Source organism: Prorops nasuta, unplaced genomic scaffold (genome assembly GCF_024137725.1).
Source record: "Prorops nasuta isolate Cenicafe-Biocafe unplaced genomic scaffold, Cenicafe_Pnas_1.2 PNAS00008, whole genome shotgun sequence".
Taxonomy (NCBI): Eukaryota; Metazoa; Arthropoda; class Insecta; order Hymenoptera; family Bethylidae; genus Prorops; species Prorops nasuta.
The window spans coordinates 6434491-6460629 of record NW_027116805.1 but is presented as its reverse complement, the minus strand read 5'-3'; the positions used below and the strand labels follow the sequence as shown (position 1 = coordinate 6460629).

The 26139-nt window shown below is 33.1% G+C and overlaps 5 protein-coding genes across 7 annotated transcripts; 2 read left to right on the top strand and 3 right to left on the bottom strand.

Annotated features, from left to right (window-relative positions):
• Positions 1-125: 125 nt before the first annotated feature.
• Positions 126-8363, bottom strand: Tbc1d8-9 (TBC1 domain family member 8/9). Of its 2 annotated transcripts, none has more exons than XM_066730371.1 (18): positions 8167-8363; positions 7027-7193; positions 6600-6773; positions 6427-6523; positions 6153-6342; positions 6003-6079; positions 5884-5940; positions 5617-5821; positions 5337-5542; positions 4951-5243; positions 4341-4876; positions 4094-4249; positions 3754-3939; positions 3491-3679; positions 3261-3423; positions 2844-3179; positions 2657-2766; positions 126-2563 (listed from the first exon to the last, which is right to left on the bottom strand). In XM_066730371.1, exons 1-18 carry the CDS (start codon positions 8208-8210, stop codon positions 2345-2347), a joined length of 3405 nt encoding a protein of 1134 aa, XP_066586468.1. In that variant the 5' UTR covers positions 8211-8363; the 3' UTR covers positions 126-2344. The 2 variants fall into 2 exon arrangements, with proteins under 2 accessions (XP_066586468.1, XP_066586469.1); XM_066730372.1 differs by having other exon boundaries at positions 6427-6520.
• Positions 8364-8869: 506 nt separating this feature from the next.
• LOC136775417 (synergin gamma-like) lies at positions 8870-11445 on the top strand. The gene is made up of 5 exons (XM_066730163.1): positions 8870-9987; positions 10078-10495; positions 10573-10875; positions 10973-11115; positions 11236-11445. Exons 1-5 carry the CDS (start codon positions 9046-9048, stop codon positions 11443-11445), a joined length of 2016 nt encoding a protein of 671 aa, XP_066586260.1. The 5' UTR covers positions 8870-9045.
• Positions 11126-12243, bottom strand: spt4 (Transcription elongation factor subunit spt4). Of its 2 annotated transcripts, XM_066730165.1 has the most exons (5): positions 12085-12243; positions 11894-12000; positions 11774-11829; positions 11540-11665; positions 11126-11441 (listed from the first exon to the last, which is right to left on the bottom strand). In XM_066730165.1, exons 1-4 carry the CDS (start codon positions 12145-12147, stop codon positions 11547-11549), a joined length of 345 nt encoding a protein of 114 aa, XP_066586262.1. In that variant the 5' UTR covers positions 12148-12243; the 3' UTR covers positions 11126-11441; positions 11540-11546. The 2 variants fall into 2 exon arrangements, with proteins under 2 accessions (XP_066586262.1, XP_066586261.1); XM_066730164.1 differs by lacking the exon at positions 11126-11441 and having other exon boundaries at positions 11447-11665.
• An 823-nt stretch (positions 12244-13066) lies between these two features.
• Etl1 (SWI/SNF-related, matrix-associated actin-dependent regulator of chromatin, subfamily a, containing DEAD/H box 1) lies at positions 13067-17371 on the bottom strand. Its single transcript, XM_066730212.1, has 11 exons — positions 17237-17371; positions 16853-17058; positions 16132-16325; positions 15837-16065; positions 15282-15615; positions 14941-15215; positions 14717-14854; positions 14013-14641; positions 13712-13924; positions 13508-13614; positions 13067-13419 (listed from the first exon to the last, which is right to left on the bottom strand). The coding sequence occupies exons 1-11, from the start codon at positions 17337-17339 to the stop codon at positions 13262-13264; spliced, it is 2586 nt and encodes an 861-aa protein (XP_066586309.1). The 5' UTR covers positions 17340-17371; the 3' UTR covers positions 13067-13261.
• A 760-nt stretch (positions 17372-18131) lies between these two features.
• Positions 18132-26111, top strand: SdhA (succinate dehydrogenase, subunit A (flavoprotein)). The gene is made up of 19 exons (XM_066730862.1): positions 18132-18538; positions 18849-18967; positions 19037-19103; positions 19184-19281; positions 19324-19502; positions 19602-19764; positions 19858-20219; positions 20320-20402; positions 20479-20562; positions 20644-20864; positions 23406-23784; positions 23840-24080; positions 24183-24340; positions 24408-24576; positions 24659-24825; positions 24937-25154; positions 25218-25362; positions 25495-25799; positions 25877-26111. Exons 1-19 carry the CDS (start codon positions 18490-18492, stop codon positions 25961-25963), a joined length of 3294 nt encoding a protein of 1097 aa, XP_066586959.1. The 5' UTR covers positions 18132-18489; the 3' UTR covers positions 25964-26111.
• The last annotated feature ends 28 nt before the right edge of the window (positions 26112-26139 follow it).

Genomic DNA, 26139 nt, shown 5'->3' with positions numbered 1-26139 from the left:
AAATTAATGGGAAACCGTATACCAACATTATAGTGCCTTATCCTGAAATTTAAATTTTTAAAAAACAATGTTATTTGAAAATTTTATTGTTTCATTCAAAAGGTACTTCTACAAGGATTCGAATACCATTGTTAAAAGTGAAATGGGTCTTTAAATAATATTGCTTTTGATAATTAAGATTTCAAGTTAAGCCGCTCTGTAACGTCGGTATCACCCTTGTTCTTAAGTCCTTTTAAATCTTTCATGTTCTTATTATAGAATTTTATAGTTTATATTTATATTTATAAGAGTTCAGTCAGATTTCTTATATATGTGAAGTATATTAAAATTTAGTAGATTCTTTTAAATTCATAATATGATCATTATCTTTAAAATTTTGTTTATTCCAAAACAAATTCTTTATAAATTATACTACTATTGTATGAGAAGTTATAAGTGGATCATATTAATTATAATCAATAAAATACTCTAAAAGCCATTTTTATTTAATGTATAACCATAAAATATATTTATTTAAAAATATATAATGAAAATTTTTATAACAAAGAAGTGATATAGTAAACTACTATAAAGATCAGTTATGCGCTTATAAAATATTCTCACAGGAAACTACATGCTATAACTTATCATAATTCCTCTTCATTATAATAATTTAAATATAGCTGACTCTCATTTATTATGAATTAGTTAAATGATTAAAATCGTTAATTAAGAGAGTATTCAAATTATATATTTATGTACATAAAATAAAACTACAGAGTTAATTTTATTACAATTCAAGTTTAAAGACTCTTAGCTCAACAGAATTATAATATTGTTTAGGAACTAATAAAAGTTACTAATTTCTTAATCAATATGCGGTTCTATTTATAATATCAGTTTACTGTGTGTGTTGTATAGAATGTATGGACTGATTCCATTAAGGTGACTAATTTAATTAACGCTTTAAAAGCTACGGTTGCTCCTAAAATTCATCGTAAATTATGCAAATAATAATCCATGTCTGGAAATAAATATTCCCCAATTTTTTAACTTGAACAAAAATATATTTGTTACGATTCTATTCCACACTTATTTGTGCAAAAATATATACTATATTTTATTTCTATTCTTTATATAGACGTTAATTAAATCCGTCACTTTAATAATACAACTCTTAGTGTTTCGGTCGTTTAAATAATATACAAGGTGAGTCGGAAGGAACATGTAAATGTGTTGCATATATATGATGCATTGCATTTCACGCGCAAGAAATATATAGTTTATGTTATGTTTGCTATAGAATTTTAGCGCTTTATGTACACTGACAATACTGACATTCATCGAATCTGATTGAATCTGCTCGTGCTATTTTTTACGAGCAGATTCGATGAATGTCAATGTAAGCATATGCGTGAAGCGGAATATAGACAGAAAGGAAATTATAAAATGCCCTTTGCATTTTTTGTCATTTCATTTTTTTCTATTTACAACATCAATAACAATTTCTGGTATCTATTATCTTTATTTTATCTGAAGAGACACAATTAACTCCTGTGTAGAAAAAGTATAAAATGTTTATAGGCCAGTGGTGAAATTTTTGAAAATTTTATAAGCGATAATAATACACAAAAAATGATAAAGATGTGACATTGTTATTTATATTATGTTTTAAAAAAATTAAAATGACACAAATGCACAAGAATCGTTTTAACTTTTTTCCTATGTATGCAATAACTACATTCCTAAAGTTTATCGCATTTCTTCCGGCGACTTAACATGTAAACATGATTAACAAAATTAAAATCTTATTGCATTACATTTTACCTTTGATGATAAATATAGTATAATTACATTACGTCTATATAAATTGTGTAAAAAGAACAAAGAATATAAGTATACCTTTTTAAAAAATACAACAGAAGAAAAATTTCTTTAAAATGACGTTCGATAAAATAAAACTGTTAAACTATTTGAAACAGCTTCAGAAACTGATCTTACTAAAAAAACACAATAAGCTTATTTTGCTGTACTAATTAATATCATGAAACAATACTATAAAATTTTAAGCAATGATTAAACGTGCTTATGCGAGTGATATTTCCGATATAATATATATATATATATATATATTATACAAAAATACCAGATAAGATAATCAATAAAGATTAATTACATTAAAATTTATAAATATATAATATATTTGATATTTTCATGCTTTAACTTTAATATCGATAAAGCTATGAATCGTATTTACTTTGAAAACAAAAAATGATTAATATTTATACCTTTCAGTTGTATGGTTGAATCTATGATAATTCTTCGAACTTTTGTTAATACTCGTGTAGATTTTTGGTTGTGTATATTACAAGTTTATCACAGGCGTATTGGATAGAGAATGAACCCGATTAAATCGTCGGTTTCTAAGGGTATTTATTGCCTCGATTAGATTGGCTCTTTTGCTGAAAAAGGCGACTATTATATCACCAGTCAGCGCTGATGCTAGAAATTGTTCAACTGTTATTGCCCAATAGGGATCAGTAGTTGAAGGTGTACTTGATGGATTGCCATTTCGATCAGGAGACTAATTTTTAAGTAAAATATTATTAATAAAAATAAAAATCAATATTTAAGTAGTCATTAACTCGTTCTCAATTTATTTAAACAATAAACTTACCTTTTCTACCACTGAGCACTGTTCTGCAGCAAGCATTAAACTATCTTCAGATTCTTCTCGATCAACATAAAATTTTTTACCAACATCGCCTAGTTTGAGTAACAGTGTACCTATTTAGCAACAGAAAATGTAATTCATTGTTACTGCTCATAAAATATCAATACACAAATAAGAATATTCAATCAACCTATAGTTGCAATACAGTGATAAGCATCTTGCTCTTCAGGTTGTATGGGGAACATATCATAAAGTGTTTTCCATAATACAATGAAATGCCTTTGCGACATTTTTGGAACTGTTTTGAGATCAAGTGGACTATCCTTCGAAGCCAACATAGATCTTAAACTTTCCATGCTTTGAACTTCCCATGATTGATCACCCTGCTGGCTATTAAGGCTAGTTGATCGTGACAAAGTTCCAGCCGTCAGCTCTTCTGCTGTACTGACTGGTATTTCTAAAGAAGCGACACTCTGTTCCATACTGTCAAAAAAGTCGGTTGCTTCTGCTGCCACTTCAGCTCCATCTGATGATTGAAAATTGATGTTTTCTTCTGCGATATACTAATATCTACGCGTTATATTATTAAAGAGATAAGTATACTTACAAGAATGCACAGGTGATTCAAAATCAACAGGTGTTAGAAGCGGAGGTAAATGCAATGTGTACAATAACTTTAATCTCTGAGTTAAATCTACAGTGGCGGTCATTCCAATTCCTTGAACTAATTCCCGAAAGTTTAAAAGATCATCATGATTTCTATCTAGTAGCTGGAATAATGTAATACAATTACTAGATCGCGTTACATGAGCCTTGAGCATAATTTTTTTAACTTACACGGAAAAGACGTGCAGCCAAGGATTCAGCTTGGGAGCATTTTCCCCAAGGTGATAATCCTCCAAATAAAATTCTAAAAAGTTCAAAGTCTATTTTATATGCTTCATAAGGTGGTTGCGTGGGATCATATCGATCTGGCTCAGTTTTTCGCTGACTCATTAGCTCTTCCCTTACCAAACTTAATAACTCCTAAAAAAAAACTTCTTTTAATAAATGATTTTGTTTTAACATAACAAATCGAAATATTATTTTTAAATACCTACTTGTAATTCCTCAGTACTCATATACTTGTCTACTATTACGCTTCTTATAATATTTTTTTCAATTCCTTCTTCTAAGCTCTGCACTACTCTAAGTCTATGTTTCAATCGGAGTCTTTCTATTCCACCAATTGTCAAAGAGCCGTATCTTGAGTACGCTTCGTATATTAAAGTTTGGACAGATATGCTCTAAAAAATAACCAAGAGTTTCATTCTTAACAAAAGAATTATAAAAAACTTCCAGTAAGTAATAAAATTATGAGAACAGACAGGGATTTCAATAAGTGTTCGATCTCTTGGTAATATCGAGTCGTATACCTTTTGTAAAAACCTAAATACATACTCGGCTAGGAATGACGCTGTCAATCGGCTTTGGAAATACAGGGCCCTCGTCGTTGTACACACCTCCAAGATAATCAGTCAATAGTTTCATTGCTTCCCCGTCATCTCGACAATTTAGAAGCTTGTCTTGATTCCATTCTAACACCATTAACGCTATCTGTTGTAAAAGAGAGAATATCCTCAATTTAACTGGAGTACATTGCCGAGACTTTCTTTGTCACATAAATAGAGGATAATTGAATAGTTACTTGAAAAATAACTTTTGCTCCATCGTAGAAAAAACAATCCATAATATTAACAGCACTGCTAGTGGGCATGACACTCAAAAATATTGTTAAAAACCAAGACAGTGATATGACTTTAATAAGGCCTAATTCTTGCAATTTAGCGTGTAAAGTCGGTAAATGTTCCGCAGCTAATTCCTCCAAAAGGCCTTGATCGACTAGAGCGCCAACAACTCGTCTATCATAATAATCTGGTAATAATGACTCGCAGACGTTACATAATTGCCAGAAAGCTGATTCTTCTGAACAATATATCAAAAGAACGGACGCTACTATGTTCATTGCTTGGCAATAGCCAATTTGTGGATTTCTCCAAGCATATGCTGAAAGTACTCTTCTAAGAGCGCTTATTCCAACATCCGACTGAAAAGCTGGATGTTCTGGTAAAGATCTATGTAGATCTCTTTCTATTTCTTCATTAGCTTGGCATGTTTTACCCAAAGACTGATCAACTAAAGTTTTGTAAAGTCCTGAGTTCACCGCCATCTCGTTTAAAGCACCTGTTTAGAAGAGACAATATTAATATAACAATTTTTTAAACTCTAATTGAACTTACTTTGTGAATTAAGCTTACCTGAAAATGTTAACCAAATTTCCCCTCTTAGAGCTTGGGGTACACCTTGAATAACGAGTTTTACAGTTTCTGTAGTCTTGTACATTGTTATACCTCTACCATATTCGGAAAAGTGTAGCTCCCACTGCTTTTCTTTAGCTTCTTGCTTCAATGCAGCTTCGGGAGATAATGGAACTTTGAATAATGTCATTAAAGGTGGTTGTGGTTTCCACAGTACCTCCTCAATTACCACCTCTTCGCAATGACTAATATTACCGAAAGAAGAATCTTGAAGAATTAGTGCGTCTATGGGTCTAAATAAAAATTTTTATTCGAAATTAAACGATAATCGTAAACAATAGTTTGCAAAAGCTACTTAATTAGTCCGGAGATTTAGTTAACCTTACATGTGTATTTGTTGGCTCTTTGACAAGAGCTCGGATATTTTTTGCACAACAAAATCTCGGTCATGCAATTGAGAGAAAAAGAACGAGGAGCGTGCTGATGTAACAAGTATAGACTTATCGATACCAGTGGTGGATGATTGATTTTCTGCTGGTTCTACCTGTCTCACTTCTCTCAATGGTATTACTAAACTCACTACCCATTTTACCTAAATTATTAATAATGTCAATAGAAATTAATTTCTTTTTTTGACTATTAAGTAACACATTACAAGGTACATACTCTACTTTCAAAGCACAAATAATTTTGTGATAAAAATATTTTGCCCCAAACATATTTTTTATTGTAGGGAGTCCATAACGTTGCATCTATACTACCATCTAATTTTTCAGTGCCAGGCAACCTAAATTGTAATCTGTATGCTTCTGAATGGGCGCGAGCATCCAAGTCTCTTTTCAAGAATGATGGTTTTTTAGGCACATTCTTGCTATAAAAAGCATTTCATTTTAAGATAAAATTATAGTTAAAAATCAATAAGTTTTGTTATACCTTAATTTATTTAGAAGATCCCTGTCTTCATTGAAACCACTTTTTTCATCAATCAATCTGAAATAAATATTAGTGTCATGTTTTTGAACATTTTCTCTGTTACCTTAAGTGTTTCTTACCTTTTCATAGCTATATTTGTAAGTTGTTCCATTAAAGAATAAGTATCTGATTTATGTAATAACATGGAAAAGTAATGCTGTAAAAATAAATATTTTAAAATCAATAACTATTTATAATTTGAATAAAAATGAGACTTTTCCAATGTATACCTCTTTATTGTCACGGGTTACCACGCGTATACTATCAGGGAATAGAAACGAGTTAGTTTTACCTAGCTCTGTAATATCTGCCCATCTAATAATCAATTTTGTTTCTTTTGATAAAATATATGAATAAAAGCATAAGTGATTCACAGATAAGTAGAGCCATCCTTGTCTGGGTATTCGAGATTTCCAATAGCTAATAAATTTTCAAGGAAATCTTAATAGGTCCATGTATTAATAATTGAATAAAATTTTTCTTACATTAGCTATTAGTACATACCTGCATGAATAATAATTAACAAGTTTATCTTCCTTTGGCACATTAAGAAGTTGATGAAATTTAAATGAAACAGATTTGAAAGATTCTGGATCTTCTTCTGAAAAAAATAAATTTATTAATGTTATTAAAAAATAAGTTAATTAATTTATTTCAAAAGGAAAATAAAATACTACCATCAGCAAATTGAGAGTCTGGAACATTATTTGCTATAATTGATTGAATTTTGCAACAAACAAAATCTGTAATTTCTTCTTCTGTATCAAAAGATTTTAGGGTATCCATTAGATGAGTGTTTAACCATTGCCAGTCTTGCATAATCTCTTCTCTTGTCAAAGAGGAAGCCACAGCTAAGTGAAGACAGAAAATATTATTAACTAAATATTTATTACATTTATAAAAAATTTATAATACGAAGAAAGCTCAGCTGCATAATGTTTTTTTCATTTATCAGTTACTTTGCTGTTATCACTATTGGTATAAAATTTATATTTATAGGATGAGCTAAAAAACTCAATCTTTACATTATTATTATTTGTAAAGCTAAAGCACTAACAATATTAATTAAAAATATAAGTTTATTTTGTTTTTATAACATATTACCCCAATAGACTTCCGATGATGGTGTTTGATGAAGAATTCTAAAAGGTGCTGGCTTTGTGTCCAGAACACTATCCAATGTCCCCACAAGTATTGAAGCAAGACCCTTAGTTTTTCCATGACCCTTTCGACGTTGCAAAACAAAATAAACATTTGCCTCTTCTGTGATCCTTTAGTTAATTTGAAAAAAAAAAAGAAAAGTTATTTATTTTATAATGTCTTTGTCAGAAATAAAAAAAAACAAAGATAATATATTTAAAAAATAGTTGATATTAATTTAAGAAATTAACCATATTCAATGAAAAATATTTCTTTTTCCTCCTGAATAATAATTGAAAGGTACAATTATAAAATGTCAATAATTTGATTGATGGAGTTAATCAGTGGTAAGAAAAAAAAAATTGAAAATAAATTTTAGATACAGTTAGTAATATTAGATTTAACGCTTTTGCAATCAAAATATAATCACGCATTTCCAATAAATGTATGCTTGTGTGCGTGTATGCATCCGCCTCCCTTGGTTTTTCGGATGTAACAACAATAATTCTAGTATCATTGGACATAATGTTAATTTATAAAATGAAAAATTTCATATACGAAATAATTAATTAAACTTATCGTTGTCTTTTATATCATCGATTACGATTTTCAGTATAATTTTCTGCGATCGTTAACATTCCTGTTAAAATTGTGTATTCCTACTGTACTCTGAATGTGGCATCCTAAGTCAAGGTCCAAATCAACATTGCAACTTTGTGGACACGCCGATAAAATACCAACTGTCTTTACTGATAAAACTATGATAAAAATGCAAAAAGCTTTAGACTTTACTTTATACTTTAAAATTCATTTAATATGAACAACCGTTGATTACATTAAATGCAACACATTGGTAATTAAAAGAAAATCTAGAATTGAGAAAGAGGATTAAAGGCAAATTAAGAGAGAGAGAGAGAGACTGAGAGAGAGAGAGAGAGAGAGAGAGAGAGAGAGAGAACTAAGTTTGCAAAAGAAGTTCACAAGAACTCTACATAGCCAAACAATTGGAGGTTATTGATCAGTACCATTCACCAGCTGTCTTTGACAGATATGTAAACAGTAATTATAGTAACAAAAATGGACGGGCCATACAAATTAATTTACCATAAAGCATTTGCCACTAAAACCTCCTCTGGCTTTATCCACATAGCGAATATCGTACGTCAAATGGTAACAGGACATTTGACCTTCTTCTTCTTCTAGTTTTGCTTGGTTTCCGTTTCTGTGAACTGATTGACCACTATCGGCACTGTTTTGTGACTATTGTAGTATTGTACTTTAAAGATGTCTGAACTGTCTGAAATACAGGTTATATTTCGCTGTTGTATAGAGTGCGTCTAGAGGGCGTGCGCACACACATACACATATGTATGTATGTACATACATATCATCCATCATATTTGGCGACTTGGATCGTGTTTCAAAATTCACTGGCAGTACTGCGGAATATCCTTCTGTCTTCTTTCAATGCTTCATTCTTGACAAAGATATAACGATATCCGCAGTACTGGCAGTGAATTCTGGAACACGGCCTTGGAGTAGTTCGGAATTCGAACTTCGCATTTCGAAGCTCCATCTACATATAACTCCATTTGGCTTTTAAGAGGACTTTAACTCTTACCAAAATTGAAAAGCTTTTTTAAATAAAACTAATGATTCCTTAACTTTTAACACTCTCTGAATATAATTTTAACGAGTTGAAGTCATTTGTATGATCAGTCAGTGACGACCAATCAGAACAAAGTGTATAGATAAATGGTTTGGACATTTTGGACAGTTTTGGACAAATTCGATGTGTCTAATACTGTGCTTATGCTGATCACATTTGGTCAGATGGATATAAAAAACAAATAACAAATCCTTATACTTCTGCTAAAAATATTATTCAGTAATACTAATATTTACAAAACAAGTTATGGAGTTTGCAATGCTAAAATTGTGTGTTGAAGAATATCGTGTAGCAATTGGATCAAAGAAGGATAAATGTTGAAAATGAACAAGGATCACATGGAGAAAAGACAGACCCAAGTGCCAGTTTGGTTATGGGCAAATTCACCTAATCTGCCTCTTTTATATAAGGCCGTTTGGGAAGCTGTGAAAGAAGATAAGGCAAAAGCGATAAGAAATGAATTATTGGTCGATACCAATAAGATTTTCCCACTTCTACTTACTAGTCAGCTTTCGACCGAGGTCTTGGGACACATTTGGAGTTTGGCGAACCAAAAGTATGCGGGACAGTTAACGGAGCAAGAGCTTTATATTGTTCTTGCTCTGGTTGGTGCTGCACAGGCTTCGTACGCTTTTAACAACTTAGATGTATTGCACCTGTTTTCGGCAGCACCTGTACCATACTTAGATGTTAAATACATCTTAAGTTTACAGTCAAGAATTTTAGTAAATCCAAGTAATAATGCAGAAACTGGCATGGCAGAGCCAAAGTCCACGAGGACCGAGTTAAGCTCATCTGATGCTACAGATGACTTCGCTGATTTCCAAAGCGCTCCGCTTTCAAATATTTACAGTTCCTCAATTCGGGATAGTAAACAAGGGTCGGCTATTGGCAGCCGTTTAGCGAACCATAATTTGGCCGTTAAAAAGCCTGTAGAAAAGCAGAAGAAAAGCATAGCATCGAATGCAACTCTATCTATGCGTCTCACGAATTTACCTATTAATTTGTCGTCGCAAACTATAAGAGATCGTAATAGTACGATGACACCGCATTGTATGCCAGAATTATTTCCAAAGTGTACTGTGAAAGGTCAATCAAAGACAGTAATACTTAAAGACACTGTGATAAGAAATGATACGTCGAATGAGCACGTTGTTGATCGTAGGGAGATTTCATCTGGCTCATCAGTGTCTGTGGATATCACCGAGACCCACAACAATTCTGTTGCTTTCAAAAAATTGGAGTCAACCTTTCAGGTAAACTTTTGACCTGTTTTTTAAATACAAAAACACCCAATGGATATGCTACATGCACCATGTGCTAATTATTCATGATCCTTTTTTTAGGTGGAACCTCAAAAAGTAAAAACTATGCATCCTCAAGATGATTTGATGAACCTGCAATTGGTTGAGGATAAATACAGCGCATTACGTGAGCTGGTACCAGAGGTAACATCATCACCACTCATGGAACAATCCACAAATGATGATGAGATGAGAAATTTTACTGACGATTTTGGTGAATTTGTATCTGCTGAACGAACCAAATTACCTCCCGTACCTTGCAACATTTTGGAAATCGACCATGATAATGTTTCTTTAGGTATAAATGTTAAACTTCATGAGTCTGAAACGAAGGATCTGCAATTCGATATTTTAGAATCTTTCGATAATTTCAAAATAAGTCATTTAGCGGACGAAAAGTCTCGTTTAGAGGAGCGATTTGAATTAGCTGTCGACACAAGTAGAGAAATAAACAAATTAGGTAAATAGATCAAGTGGAGCCCTCTATTATTTTTTAAATAAAGAAATGAAGAAAAACAGAGAGTACATTTGTTACAGGAAAAAATATTGCGAGAGACGACGTTCCACCATTTAGCCTTAATGAACCGTATAATTCGTCGGGATCATTAATTAGATCATCCTCGGTCTCAAGTTTGGATCTGAAATCGTTCTTATCCCCGAATACGGAGGAGGAGACGATGACGGAAGTGAACCATATGCGTGTTTTTACAGAATGGAAGAGGTATATGGAAAGCTGTGTATTACTATTACAAATTGCAGCAAATATTTTCGGTGGTATCAATTCGGAAATCGTATTAAGTCAAGTTTTGAATTCTGCCCGAGGTTACAGCTTTCTATGTGGTAATAGCTTGCATCTATTTGTATTTACAATTAGCAAGTAAACTGGAACTAATTTGAATTTAAATTAGCTGTATAACATACTTATTTAATTCGGCAGATTTGGCGGAAGTGGCAGCTATTTGTAGACGTATTAATTTTTCTTACAAAGAGATGAATATCAATATTCACGGGTTTGATGAACTTCTGGTAGATATCAATAAAATTTGGACCGAAATGGGACCTTTCTATGCCAACATTCCGGTAAGGCGAACATTTTATTCATAATTAGTTTTGTGCAAACATATGATATCTATAGAAATTACTGTATGTGTATAGTGAATATAATTACAGTATATAACGCGTAATATCGAAACATTTCAGATCGTAACAGAATTGCCAGTTTGGCCATTACAGAAAGAAGAAGTAATTACATGCTCATTATGCCTCACAATCATCACAAGTGGCAGCATTGTTCATAATGAAAATAGTTACCATGCAGCTTGTGCAAATCTATGGCTCAACTGCATTGATGGCAGTCTGCCAGTACTGAAACACGCGATAGCAAGTGGCATTGGTAATGATCACTCCTAAATAAATTCAAAACTCATTATTTTGGTATTCTTTACATAAAATTATTAAGATTATTTTAAGTTTAAATGTGGTATGGAATGATTGGTATCTTTACATATTTATTATCTTTGACTCGTATCACGTGGTTTGTAAGTAATTCCTCTATTTTTCATTTCTCTTATAACACCAGTAGGTAAACGTCCTGATACCGATACTGCATAGACACCCTTACAGAAACGATCTGAAATGAATAATTTAAATCAACTATAATTACAACTAGTCTTGAGTGGTGAATCGAATCTCTTTGGTTATTAATCCCTAATAAATTTTATTAAAACATTCTGCTTACTGATTCTTTGCCATTTACACACCCAGCTATCCTCAGGACTCATTACAGCTACCATTCTACAAAGGTAACTCTTAAATATTAACATCAATGAATTTTTAATCAAATAAGCATTAAACCCACCCATCAAAATTGGAGCTTGTGCAGTCAAAGACATTGTCCTTGTTGTTCTTCATTCTTAAAAATTCGTCACAATTATCACATCCATCAAATTCAAATTGATCAAACGTCTAAATTCCGTTGAAAATAGGAAAGGTAATGAAACAAGTTACAATGGAGTCATTCATGATTACATTTTCTATTGATAGACTTACCTTTATTAAAGAACATACTAAGCAAGCTCTCAAACCGCGTAAATCTTTCGGAACGGTCTCCATGAATGTAACTTAAAAACGGTCAAAACACAACCTAACCTAAGAACATGAATAAACGACATAAACAGCGCCATTTGTTCGTCACTGGTCACACTCAGCATTGCCAACTTCGCTAGTTTTAAAGTTATTTCACATAACTGGACTTAAGCCGCCTCAGGATCGATTCCACAAGCCTTGTTTAAAGTGGATTAAGTTAATTATGCTATATTCTATGTGACATAAAATATAGCAAAATTAACTTAATCCAGATCAAAAAAAGCTTGTGGAACCGGGCCTCAGTCAAATTGGCCGGACATATATTGAATAATGGAAAAAAAACTACAGGAGTTGTTTGTTAAGCGTTTGTAGATGTTTGTTATATCAATAAAAGCGTTTATTAGTTGCTAATTTTTGAGAAAATGCAAAAATAAAAATCAGCGTTAAGTTGGCCGAACATTAATTACTTTTCTTTAGATAGGGTGTTATATCGATTCAGAATCGTTTGTAGTTTCTACATATAAAAGAAAAAATGTTTGTTAGTTAATGGATTTGAACGAAAATGAAATTAAAAAATTCACAATTTAGTTCGAGAGCAAGTATAGGTTATATATGTATATTATTCTATTTTACGATTTTACAATTATATTGATAATAAACGTTTGTTAGCTGTTTGTAGATTCTTGTTACACCAATAGAAACATTTGTTATGATTGATAATTTTTGCAAAAATGCAGAAAATAAAAATCGCATTAGTGTGAAGTTGACTAGACATTAACTAAATTTTTCCTTAAATAATGTAATCACATCGATTTAGGATTGTCTGTAGTTTCTAAAAACATAAGTTACTTTTGTTAAATGTTAATTATGAAGAAAATATAAACGCTCTTAGTCTAAAAACGAGAAATAGAAAAGGAGGAGGGAATAAGACAATCTTTACTTTTCTTATAAATGTGCTTTAATAAATTTCGGTAAAAAAAAAATACTCGTTTCAGAACGAATATCTATTTGATATTGTAAAATAAATAAGTTGAGCGATATTACAAGGAATTCAATGATTTTTCTAATATATACAAAATGATAAATTAATAAAGTGATTAATAAATAATATCGCAAATTTTGCGATAGATTATTAATTTACTTAAAAGTCAATATTACACTCTTCATCCTCCGTTATTCCATTCGTAGCAGATATATTGAGTTTCATTGAACTTAAAGAGAGCGATCTATTGTGAGGATCCAGCCCTAGAGTTAATTTCAGTAATTTCAGTATACTTTTCTTATCAGTGTTTTCCGTTTCTGCAAGAGATGAGAAAATCAAAGACTTAATACCTTAATCAATGGGAAAATCTAAAGGAATTAAGATGAAAGCGTTTTGAAAACGAACCTTCATCGCCAGTAATCTGTTTCTCAAGGTGTAGCTTTTCTTGAGCAATTTCATACATACCCTCTTCTATCGTGTCCTCGCTTAATAATCTAATTATACTCACTGGTCTGAAATATAAATATTGTTAATCGTCAAGTGTATACTATACGTGCACTAATAATACTTTATTTATTGCAAGTAAACAAATTTAATGAATAAAATTACTTCGTTTGACCAACACGATGACATCGATCCTCTGCTTGTTTATCATTGTACGGATTAAAATCTAAATCATGAATTATAACTGTGTCTGCGGCTGTTAAATTTATGCCCAAGCCCCCGGCTCTCGTAGAAAGTAAGAATATAAAAATACTAGGATCCACGGTATACTTATTAATCAATGACTGTCTTTCGGGTACAGGTGTCTGTCCATCCATCCTAGGAAATTTTTAAAAAAGACAACAATAGTTTAACTAATGAGAAGAAATAATTATCATTTTAAATAATATTTAATACTCAAAATTACCTTAAAAAACTCATTGATCGGATAGATAAATACTCTTCGAGAATATCAAGAACCATGGTGAATTGACTAAAGATCAGAACACGATGCCCCTTCTTTCGGAGTAACGGTAACAGATCGTCCAGTTTCTTCAATTTTCCAGCTTCAGGAATCAATTCCTGGGGTAGTCCAAAACCGCTTATACTTTTGTACATATGAGTTAATTGATTTATTTGGTAATCAGACATCCATAACAGATCTTCAAAAACGTAATCGGGATTTTTTTGTTTGTAAGCCGGCTCTTTGGCCAATCTGCTCGATATTATTCTTAGTCTTGATTCGTTATAATAATCGCGTACGAGAAGCGGGTGATTGGCGAGTTTTCTTAACTGTATCATCATTCCTACTCCGTTTAATTGGTTGCTCTCGTCAGCCTCTTTTGAAAATTGAGCCAATAAATTTTTATACATACTCTGTTGCTTTTTGGTGAGCGGACAACGAATCACAGTATCCGTCTTTTTCGGTAAATCGCGTAAAACCTCTGATTTCAAACGTCGAAGCACGAATGGCCTCATAATTTGTTTGGCATTTTTCACTTGTTCTTGCTCAAATAGTGGCTGCTGTTCACCACTGTTTTTCTTATCAGGCAGTTTCTAAAAATTGTCACGTCAATCGTTATGGCTATGCTAAATGAAATCCAATAATCTAAGTAAAATGTTCGCACTTACGGGATTCTTGGAAAATAGGCTCTTCAAGTCCGCTTGCTTTCCAGCGAACATTGAGGGCATTACAAATATCAATAAAGATATTAATTCCAACAGATTATTTTGCAATGGCGTGCCAGTTAGCAAAATACGATGTTTCGCCTAAAGAAATAAATTCAGGAATCAATAAGATCAGACCTATCAAAGATTTCTTCATATTATAAATAAAAATTATTGTCATGACTTACGTTGACCCTTACGAGATTTTCATATCTAATTGTACCCATATTTTTCAGCATATGCGCTTCGTCGAAAATTACATATTGAATTGGCATAACGCGAAATAATTTTCGTTCTTCGGGCGTACTGCTGATTAAATTATAAGTTGTTAAAATCACATCGACATCATCTAAATCCCCATTTCTCCAACCCATTCTCATCTCTTTACGGTCATCCTGGGATCCATAATACTGAACGACATTTAAATCCGGAGACCATTTTTCTAATTCATATTTCCAATTATCTATAAAGAGCGCATTAAAAAACTCATTTATTCGGTTTTTTTTTGTACTGCTTTTGATTTCTTTACCTTTTATAGAACTAGGAACTACGATAAGATGAGGCCCATCTTGCTGTTGTAAAAGTCCGGACTCCTTTAAATAAGTAAGAAAGGCAATAACCTGAATGGTCTTTCCTAAGCCCATTTCATCTGCCAAAATTCCATTGACCTTATGCCCATGCATAACAGCCAACCAGTTCAGACCAACCATTTGATAAGGCGCCAACGACAAACCCTGCGATAAACCTTTTGGCTGCTCTTTAATCGTGGAGGCTCCAGCAGCCACAGCTTTTTCCATGTTCGACGACAAACGAAGACACTTCTTCATCAAATTTGCCACTACGTGCCTGGTGGCTAGCAAAACCTATCGATGTAACAAGTTTTATTTTAGCACAAATGGGCAGCCAAGAAATCGAAATCATTCATAGAAATAAATCGGTTTGAAAATTGGGACGGCTAAACTTGCTGTATAAGTTACACGGTAGTGCTCGGCGGTATAGACATGTCATTATCTACTTTTTTATGTACTTGCCGTCGAGACACTACCGTGTCTCTTGATTAAAAAATAAATAGGACTCTTTTTACTTGTGCCGAATTCAATAGTTCAGTATCCAGGTATTTATTTTCCTGAAACTTCTTCACCAAATCTCTCCAGTTCTTAAACGGTCTTGCTTCCAATATAGCTGTTGCCTTCTTCTGTGAGCACTGGGACATAAGTAGAAATTCAGACGGCGATGCGTTTTGCATAAAATCCAATACTGCTCGTTTATCGCTATTTAGTTCATTCGAAATTTCTACATCCGAGTCATCATCGCTAAAATATCAAATAAAGTCATCAATCATCGTTCCTAAAATGGCCATTCACGGCGTCAATTATTACCTATCGAAAACTTTGGTTTTGTAATTAATGTCATCGGAGTCTACGTCGTTTTCTTCCTCGACCTTCAATTTCCGTCTTTTCTTCCTGCTAGGCTGGTCCCTATCTTCTAGGATTCTCTTCCGAGTACTATTTCTTAAGATTTCCTCGGCTTCCTCTATGCTCCAATTGCTGTCACTCAAAACATCTCGTACGTCCTAAAAATATATAATAAGATAAGACAAAAAATATTTTTATCGTAAAATAAAATACCCTTTGTAATTAAATACGCCAAACGATATATAGCGTGTCACACTATTCATCGCTCCAGGCAAATATTTCGAAATGCTTATAAACAAAAAAGTTTTTTAGATAAAAGTGGTGGGATATGACATGGAATAGATGATGGAAATATAGATTTGGCTGGAATGGTGTGCGCGACCTTTAAGCATATACGACGAATTCATTCACCTCACCATTGTTTCAAGTTAAAATATCTCGTAACATTTTAACATTTTAAAAAAGCTCTCGAAATAAGAGAAAAATTAAGTAAAAAAAATAAGCATTCCATTAAAAAAAACATCGATGACTTTCGATAAGTAAGTAAAGACTAATTAAATATTTTCGTCATTTATCTTCTCTGGAATCCTACAACTTGTAAGAAACATTTTTCTGTGTTTTGTATACTCTTTGAAATATTTGCCCAGAGCAACCAGAAGGGGACACTTTGCATATATATTTTTACCAGAGCGTCGTTTCTCGGATACAAAGCGATCAAATATTGTATTTTTTTTTCTCTTTCTTCTTTCTCCCTTGTCTCTGAATTTTTCTCAGATTCGGAACTGGAAGTTTTAGCGGGACTACCAACATCGCTGTCACTGTCCACAATGCGATTAACGATTCTCCTTCTCTGTTGTATTTTGGAGCTTGCATGATTGCTGTCATCATCAGCTGAAAAAAATATATTATTTACAATGAAAATGAATAATTCGATTGCGGTATATAAAGCATTCAAGATCAGTGGTTATAGCAATGCTGTCGATTAAACCATAAAAGAAGCAAAGAGCCAGTACTACTCGATCCTCATCGGCTTATAAATTTAATTAGCGAGAAGAAAACTTTCTCTTACACATATTTAATCTATTCACTTGTTTTCTTTGAAATCTAAACTGACGCAAATTTTCTAAAACACAACGTTTCGGATCTGCCTTTGGCGAACTGGAGTCCGACATTGCGGGAATCAAACGGAAACGCTAACGAAAACACATTTTTCTGTTCTGCATACAATAGGCAATTCGCTGGCAGTGTTTTAAAATCCACTGCCACTACTGAATTTACTCTCATTACTATAAGATATGTAACATAAAATGTAGAAATTTCAGCGCCTGTATGTACGGAAAGGCAGTAAATTGTGGAGCGCGGCTGCTGTAATCTAGTAAACTCTGGTTGCTCAAAGAGGTCGCTGTAGTTGCACGTACAAATTCGCACCAACTGATGGTCGATTCAAACATTTGTTTTTTAAAGGAAAACAACTTTGAAACACAGAGTACTACAAAGAAAACTAGTGTTTCGTTATTACTCTGCATATATGTTAAAAGTAATTCTATTAATTATAATACATTACTGATAGTATTTCCATCGTTTTTACACTTAAGCTTACATTTGACATCATTTTCCTTTCTAAGAGGTTATCTTTGAGCTTGATACACTACACACGCCACTAATAATTGTAAATCATGATATCAACTAAGCTCGACCAAATTGTCCATTGTCCAATGTCCATGAGAATGAGAAATGCAACAGATCCAGCTGGATCCAGCATCCAGCTTTGTCGAAAAAGTATAGCGCGGATTGCCGCGGATGCAGGAGCAGGATATCGCCGAAATTCTCTTGCTCAATATTCCCCCTTTTTTTAAACAAACTCACCTTTCTTACTTGACCAGTAATCTTCTATGTAGTTTTGCTAATCTATGGATTTTTTTAACAAGCTCTAGCTAAATTCACCACGTGACCAACCCGGTAACCAATCAGTTAACAAGCGTTATCCTGCCGCCAAGCTCATGTTTGCTCCATTTGCAGGAAAAACTCATATTTTCCTGTCACGTTATTATGCATCGGTGGTGAAGTCAAGGACGGGATGAATCGTTGTACGCAGTTCGGCGATTAATGAATTTTATTATCTCAATACCGGAATCAATATCGGTTTGGCGTTGAGAAAATTTTTAACTGCAAATGTAGCTGTATACCGAAGTCGCCATTTTGAAGATACGTCGGCTCAAGACACAGTACAACTCTACCTATGATCCCTTTATTTTTCTTCAATAATTCATTCACTCTCATAATTGCTTTCAACATATTGACGACGTAGTACCACTAGCGGTGATGACGCAACAAAATAAAACAATGAACTTCTTAATTCACGATGCAAATGGTAAGTCTTTGGCGCGCCAATGGATTATAGCATGTGCAATGCTTATTTTCCTTTATTAATATGTTTTCGGTAAATCGTACGCCCATTTACGTCCATAGACATTTCATTAACCTCTTCTTGCCATACTTCAAAATTTCTAGTACCTTTTTCTTGTATTGCTCTACCCTGTTTTTGTCCCTTTAAATATACCCTATTAACAACGATAATCAAGGTGAACTACTTAAATTCAAAATTTTCAAGAACTCAGTTGCCAAATTTATAACAGTAAGACAATTTACCTTTCTTTTATAATTTAAATTTCTTATTTCAGGTCATCCTCAAGTAATAAAGGTAGTTCAAAGCTCATCCAATAAGGCATTGAGTGGTATTGCCAGCTCCACGAGCTCTGGTAGCCTAAAAGTTTTTAAAACTAGTAGTCAGGATACCCAGGTAACTCTAAAGTCTCTTATTCTTTCAGTTCTGCTATATCCTAAATTAAACAATATTTTGATCCATCAGGTGTTACAGCCCAATGCTCAGGTACTTAGGACTATCAGTTTGCAAAATCCTTCAGCACCTGGCCAGAGTAAGAATCGGAAGCTGCAAACTTACTTTAAAGGTCTTTGATTGCACTAGTATAGCTTACGCAGATTTGTAAATTTTCAGGACTGGTAACAATACCAATACAGAATGCAAAAATGTCTACTGTAAAATCGGGCGATTCGGTGATGACGAAAGCTATACAACTGACTTCGGCGCAAATGGTATATCTAACTTCTTATGTTTTCTAAGGTATACCCAATTAGCAATCTTATGGTTTACAGAGCGAGGTGAAACAGGCTATAGCATCGCAACAACAAGAGCATCACAGCATTAATCAACAAATAATCAAAGATGCTTCAGGAAAAACATACATTAGCCCGATTTTGGATCACAGCGGTTCACGGAAACGACAAGATACAGAGGGCGGTGATTATGTACCTGAGTAAGCAGAAGATCCATCAGGATTAACGGATTATTTTCTAAAATTTTTATTTTAATTACCTCTTTTACTTTCTCTCTCTCTCTCTCTCTCTCTCTTTAGCAAGAGAAGAAAAACCGAAAAAGTAGGAAAGGGTTTGCGCCATTTTTCAATGAAGGTTTGTGAAAAGGTTAAGAAGAAAGGTACGACCACTTATAACGAAGTAGCAGATGAACTAGTTGTCGAGTTTACCAATCCAGCCCACATAAATTCTCTCACTGATCAGGTTATTAAGCCAGATTCAAAATCAACATTTTATTACAATTTTTAACATTATTGTGGCAACGCCATGAATCAAATTTTGCTATTTATATTGCAGCAATATGATCAAAAGAATATAAGACGACGAGTTTACGATGCTCTCAATGTTCTCATGGCTATGAACATAATTTCAAAGGAAAAGAAAGAAATCAGATGGCTGGGCCTACCCACTAATTCTTTGCAAGAATGCTTGGCTTTAGAAAAGGATAAAAAAAAGAAAATTGAGAGAATTAAGGCGAAAACGCAGCAGCTACATCAACTTATTCTACAACATATTTCTTTTAAAAATCTAGTGGAGCGAAATCGTAGAAATGAAAATCTTCATGGTCCACCTAAGCTAAATTCTGCTATACAATTGCCATTTTTAATCGTTAATACTAGCAAAAAGACCATTATAGATTGCAGTATTTCCAACGACAAGTACGTCCATTAAGAACTTTAAGTTTACAGAGAGATTTTTTAACGGAATTAAATTTAAACAAATTACTTATACATTTTTCAATGTTGGTTTTTTTTCTAGAACCGAGTACCTGTTTAATTTTAACGATAAATTCGAAATCCACGATGACATTGAAGTCTTGAAGCAAATGGGCTTAGCTTTCGGTAAGTATTCGAGACATTTAGTTTCCATGTATAACCATGTCGTTTGATCAATATAATACATCCGTCTTTCCATTAGGTTTAGAGAAAGGCGATTGTTCTGAAGAGGATTTGATTAAAGCTAAATCAATGCTTCCGAAGTCGTTAGAAAAATATATCGAACGTAACGTAACGTTTCCAATTTTATGTAACAGTGATTTTATCTAAAATAGAATCAGATATTATAGAGGTTTTAATGTTACAGAACTATCGTCGGGAGATTTAGAGAAATTTATTCCTGTCACCATCTCAGGGCCTAGCACATCGATGGAAGACTTGGAAATCAAACTGGAAGGTTCGGGGCCACCGTCTTCGTCTCATACATCATTATCGGAAGATGTGTTGTCGCCACCGTCTCATTATTATTCCGAAGAAGAAGAGGAAGAAGAGAGCGAACAAGACGACCAGGCTGATAGTGACCTCGAAGTTAACTAGCACCGCGTAATTCGTTAGGTTCGATTTTATTATTCCTTTTTCAATCGACATTAGCAAGGGCCTTCATGTCATCGTTTTTATAAAATAAATAGTATATATTATTTTCTTTTTATTTTTCAGCAGCAGTAAAATAGCAGCAAAAATCATTATCATCGTGACTTCTACTACAACTATTACTACTACTACCATTACCACCAAAAACAATACCAGCAACTACCACCATCATCATGGTCATCAGCATAACATGGGTCTTTTATACAAAATCCATACTGACACGATTAAGAACGATACGTAAAACGTGTTCTAGGATTAATGTAATAAGAAAGGATTTATTATAGGGGCCAAAGAGCTACACTGTATAGAACATTATTTGGCCAAATAAGCAATTATGAAATATTCGTCTTAATTGACAGATAAGTTTTTGAAAGTGCAAAAACACGGCGACGACATAAAATCGGAGTTATGTAGAACGATCGATGCTCGACTCTATTTTCATCGTTCATCACGTCCTTTTAAGGTTCATATAAAACTAGTATCTATGTATTATAAATTATATGGTAAAATAGGTAGCATTCAGAAGAGACAATAGTTGTGAGAATGTTGAATAATTCTTTTAAAAACTAACTCCCACTGGATAAAATTGTAGGATCCAAAAGTAATGCCAATAACATACATTGCTTCCTCAACAGTTGTCTGTGCTGAATGCCACCATTTACGTTAGCGTACATGTATAAAGCATAACTATATATAATAGTACTCATTTTCTTAACGCACGTTTATAATTATTCGTGGTTTACAGCAATGTTTAATATGGTAAATAAAGTGAAACACAATAATGTATCACAATATTTTTCACCGCAACTTTATTAGATATGGTTTGTATAACCGAAAATCCATAATAAAGAAGCGGCGCTGTTTGATTTAAACAGCTTTTAACACGTATGAGAATTTATTTTTGTTCAGCCTCTCTCCTTGGTACTAGTCTAAATCGCTGTCGTCGTATAAGTCGTCAAACTCTAAAAAAAGAGATAGTTAGATCGATTTGAAGAGTTTTGCAATACTTACTTACCATTGAAAAAATCTGCGTGTACCGCTTTTTCACTAGTTGTCAAATCCACGAGTAGCCTAGTACTACCCTATAAACAGAGAAAAAGCAAAAAAGTTATCAACGATTGAATTAATTTGATGCTAAATCCGTAATTTAAAAAGGGTGGGCTTAGTAAATTATAGGCAAGGCAAGAAATCATAGAGCATGAATATTCAGATTTTATAAAGGTTAAGGCAAGAATGAAGGATTCATTTCGTCAGTGCAGATTTACCTCCTCAATATCAGTATACGGGCCAGCACCTTCCGGGAACATTTCATCTGCTACTAGAGTTGGCTTCATATCTCGGCTTATCCACGATTTAACTATAAAAATTGCGTTTTGAAATAGGTACGTTTATTACAACTTACAACAGTAACGAATAAAACCAGGACGAAGATGACGCCGCCAATGTATTGTAATTTGTAAGAGGAATTGAATAGCAGCTGACAGTCTAGACTAGTCTAGAGTAGCAAGTGGCTCCCTCCAATCCCTCCCGTCTCATTTCACAATTAACAAGCAGCGCAACAACCCCCCGCCCCCAAACGAAACTGCTCCCAAACCCTCGGTAAAAAACACCCGGTGTCTATTTGCATTACATTACAAAAAATAAAACGGATAAGGAAAGTTATATAGAATTGAACGTAATGAATTGTTAAGAATCAAAATTAATCTGTTTTGTTGTTTAAGGTAAAGTTGCATTAAAATTTGCTTGTCAAATGCGTGGTTTAAATCAAGCCTACATCAACAACTAATATTACAATAACATTCTCATTATGCATAAATATATAGTTTTAAATATAAATTGTAATAAGTATATATTATATACAAGAAACTTTTGTTATGTAAAACTATAAAAGTTTATCAGATTAAAATTAAGGTTATGGAAGTTATGTAATATTAGTATGTCTGGTAAAATATATGGTCATATTAATTTAGATGATGTAGTATGAAATGTAAATAACACAATTTTATAGTTTTATATTTTAATAGTAAGTATTAATGATTCGATCAAATAGAGGCCTAATATAAAAAAAATGAATGCATACACATGTGTATTCTTTCTATTAAAATTTTGCAATATTACTAAATCTTGTAGAATTTATATAGGTATAATTTAAATAGTTACTTATAGTTCTTATATAAAAGAAATCTTTATCTTTAATGCATAAAAAGATTAAGAAATTTAACAATATTGCACAGTTGTGTGAATTTTATACTATAATTAATTTGGTTGCTGAGGACAGTTTGTTGGTTCTAGAATTAATAATATAACAAACTATAAAAATAAATAGCCTATGATAAATCTATTGAAAACATTTAATTGCAGATTAAAATTTAATTTGACACCAAAATGCTTCGACTTCGCTCATTTTTTAAGGTAAGTTATAAAATATAAATAATTTATTAAAATAATTAGATTTTTGATAGATGTTATTGACTGCAGGCCACAAAGCAATTTAGACAAATACAACCATATTCGTCTAATGCTTATCCAATTACGGATCATTATCATGATGCATTAATTATTGGTGCTGGTGGTGCTGGACTGCAAGCAGCTTCTTCACTATCAGCTGCAAAACACAGTGTCGCTGTTGTGACAAAATTATTTCCTACGAGAAGTCACACAGTAGCTGCCCAAGGTGGTATTAATGCAGCTTTAGGCAATATGGATGAAGATGATTGGAGATGGCATATGTATGACACAGTTAAAGGATCTGATTGGCTATCTGATCAGGATGCTGTCCATTATATGGCAAAAGAAGCACCAATGGCAGTTTTAGACTTGGAAAGAAGGGGAATGCCATTTAGTAGAACAGACGATGGTAGGATTATATATTAGCTATATTATATAAAAAATTTTATTAAATATTTATGCAGGGAAAATTTATCAACGTGCCTTTGGTGGCCAATCATTGAAATTTGGAAAAGGAGGACAAGCTCGTAGATGTTGCGCTGTTGCTGATCGAACTGGACATTCACTTTTGCACACTTTATATGGACATTCGTTAAGTGAGAATTGTGAATATTTTATAGAATATTTTGCGATGGATCTTATAGTGGAAGATGGGGTTTGCAAAGGAGTTATGGCTATATGTTTGGAAGATGGCAGCATTCATAGGTATTAATTAATATACTTATAAATAATATGAAGATCTTCTACAGACAACTATCGTAGACTGTAAATATTGTAGAAAATATTAATATTATGCTGTTACTTTAGATTTATTTCTCCTCATACTGTAATTGCTACTGGTGGTTATGGACGTGCGTATGCTTCTTGCACATCTGCGCATACGTGCACTGGTGACGGGACAGGAATGGCGACGCGCGCTGGTTTACAAGCCGAAGATATGGAATTTGTTCAATTTCATCCAACAGGTAAATTTCTAGTTGATATAAACTATTTCTCAGCTATTATCCAGTAACATTTAATATTTCTTTATAGGAATTTATGGTGCTGGGTGCCTGATAACAGAAGGTTCGCGCGGAGAAGGTGGATTTTTAGTCAATTCTGAAGGTGAACGTTTTATGGAACGTTATGCGCCTAAGGCAAAAGATTTAGCAAGTAGAGATGTTGTTTCTAGGGCTATGTCCGTAGAAATTTTAGAGGGCAGGTAATTGTCTTTTATAAGTAAATTGTTCTACAAATTTTTTCATATTCTGTTACCTTTAATTTTAAATTATTAACATATTTAGGGGAGTAGGGCCTTTGAAAGACCACGTATTACTACAACTTCACCATTTACCTGCTGAGGTTCTAAAACTTCGGCTTCCAGGTATCAGTGAAACAGCTAGAGTCTTTGCTGGTGTAGATGTTACTAGAGAGAGCATACCTGTAGTTCCGACGGTACACTATAATATGGGTAAATTTATTCTTTTGTTTATTTAATAAAATTTTAATATTTTTTATATGAATACAAGAAACTGTATATATTATGAGGATAAGTTTTATATTTAATTCAATACTTGTTTAGGCGGTATTCCCACAAACTATAAGGGCCAAGTACTTGTACACCCTACAGATACTGATCAACTTGTAACTGGATTATATGCATGTGGAGAAGCAGCATGTGCAAGTGTCCATGGTGCAAATAGATTGGGCGCTAATTCTTTATTAGATTTAGTTGTGTTTGGACGAGCAGTAGCATCAGCTATTATAGAGAATGGAAAGGGGAAAGTTAGCGTGAAAAAGGTATGTCATAATGTAATTTTAATTAATTTGGATTGTATAAACGAATTATTTGGTAAATTACAGGACGCTGGTGAACAAAGCATTGCCCGACTCGATCAGGTAAGGAATCGAAATGGGAGTGTTACTCCGGCTGATTTAAGGAACGAGCTTCAACGAACAATGCAAGCCCATGCTGCGGTATTCCGTGATGAGAAATTATTGTCTAAAGGTAATAACGATTCTATAAAGGTGTGGGTACACAGCGCGTGAAATATAAGCACCACGCGCCATGTTCCCTCACTTAAAAAATAAACATTTTTATTCCAATAAATATTATTTGATAACTAATGTTGAACTCTAGGCCATTTAGCCGTAACTGAATTATACAAACGTCTTCCGGATGTGCGTTTACATGATCGTTCACTCATATGGAATTCCGATTTAATTGAATGCTTAGAGCTCGAGAACTTAATGCTCTGTGCTTTACAAACTGTTAAATGCGCGTTGAATAGGAAAGAAAGTAGAGGAGCACATGCCAGAGACGATTATAAAACGCGAATAGACGAGTACGATTATTCGAAACCTCTTGAAGGCCAACAGAAAAAAGATATGAAAGATCATTGGAGGAAGCACAGTCTAAGTACTGTTGACTTAAAAACTGGAGAGGTAATTTGCTTTTAATTACAGCATATTTATCTGCTAAAGTATAAAACTAAATGGTTAAAGAATTATTATTCTTGTAGGTGCATATTAACTATAGGCCCGTAATCGACGAAACGCTTGATCAAAAGGAATGTGCTACTGTACCACCGGCAATTAGGTCTTACTAATGTTTATTATAGGATAAAAACTGTTGCGAATTCTAATTTAAGTACTTATTACAATGATGAGTATTAATAGTAAAAAAAAATTTAAAACTTAAGAATATTGTGAATATTTCTTTAAAGTCATGTCCAATAAAATTTATTATAAAGATAAGGTATTGATTATATATTTTTTATTCTTA

Bases quoted from the DNA above. Each gene is read 5' to 3' on its own strand.
- Tbc1d8-9 (XM_066730371.1), bottom strand. From the start codon at position 8,210: ATGTGGATAAAGCCAGAGGAGGTTTTAGTGGCAAATGCTTTATG. The intron at 3,940-4,093 runs GTATGTATTTAG...GTTATTTTTTAG, and splicing joins ACAGCGTCATTCCTAGCCGA to AGCATATCTGTCCAAACTTT. The intron at 2,767-2,843 runs GTTGATTGAATA...GTTGCTAAATAG, and splicing joins TCACTGTATTGCAACTATAG to GTACACTGTTACTCAAACTA.
- LOC136775417 (XM_066730163.1), top strand. From the start codon at position 9,046: ATGTTGAAAATGAACAAGGATCACATGGAGAAAAGACAGACCCAAGTG. The intron at 9,988-10,077 runs GTAAACTTTTGA...TCCTTTTTTTAG, and splicing joins AATTGGAGTCAACCTTTCAG to GTGGAACCTCAAAAAGTAAA. The intron at 11,116-11,235 runs GTAAGGCGAACA...GAAACATTTCAG, and splicing joins CTTTCTATGCCAACATTCCG to ATCGTAACAGAATTGCCAGT.
- spt4 (XM_066730165.1), bottom strand. From the start codon at position 12,147: ATGGAGACCGTTCCGAAAGATTTACGCGGTTTGAGAGCTTGCTTAGTA. The intron at 11,830-11,893 runs GTGGGTTTAATG...TTACCTTTGTAG, and splicing joins ACAAGCTCCAATTTTGATGG to AATGGTAGCTGTAATGAGTC. The intron at 11,666-11,773 runs GTAAGCAGAATG...TATTCATTTCAG, and splicing joins GTGTAAATGGCAAAGAATCA to ATCGTTTCTGTAAGGGTGTC.
- Etl1 (XM_066730212.1), bottom strand. From the start codon at position 17,339: ATGTCGGACTCCAGTTCGCCAAAGGCAGATCCGAAACGTTGTGTTTTA. The intron at 15,216-15,281 runs GTAAAGAAATCA...CGCTCTTTATAG, and splicing joins AGTTCCTAGTTCTATAAAAG to ATAATTGGAAATATGAATTA. The intron at 14,642-14,716 runs GTAAGTGCGAAC...GACAATTTTTAG, and splicing joins GCCTATTTTCCAAGAATCCC to AAACTGCCTGATAAGAAAAA.
- SdhA (XM_066730862.1), top strand. From the start codon at position 18,490: ATGACGCAACAAAATAAAACAATGAACTTCTTAATTCACGATGCAAAT. The intron at 20,220-20,319 runs GTACGTCCATTA...TTTTTTTTCTAG, and splicing joins TGCAGTATTTCCAACGACAA to AACCGAGTACCTGTTTAATT. The intron at 20,865-23,405 runs GTTAACTAGCAC...TATTGACTGCAG, and splicing joins AGGCTGATAGTGACCTCGAA to GCCACAAAGCAATTTAGACA.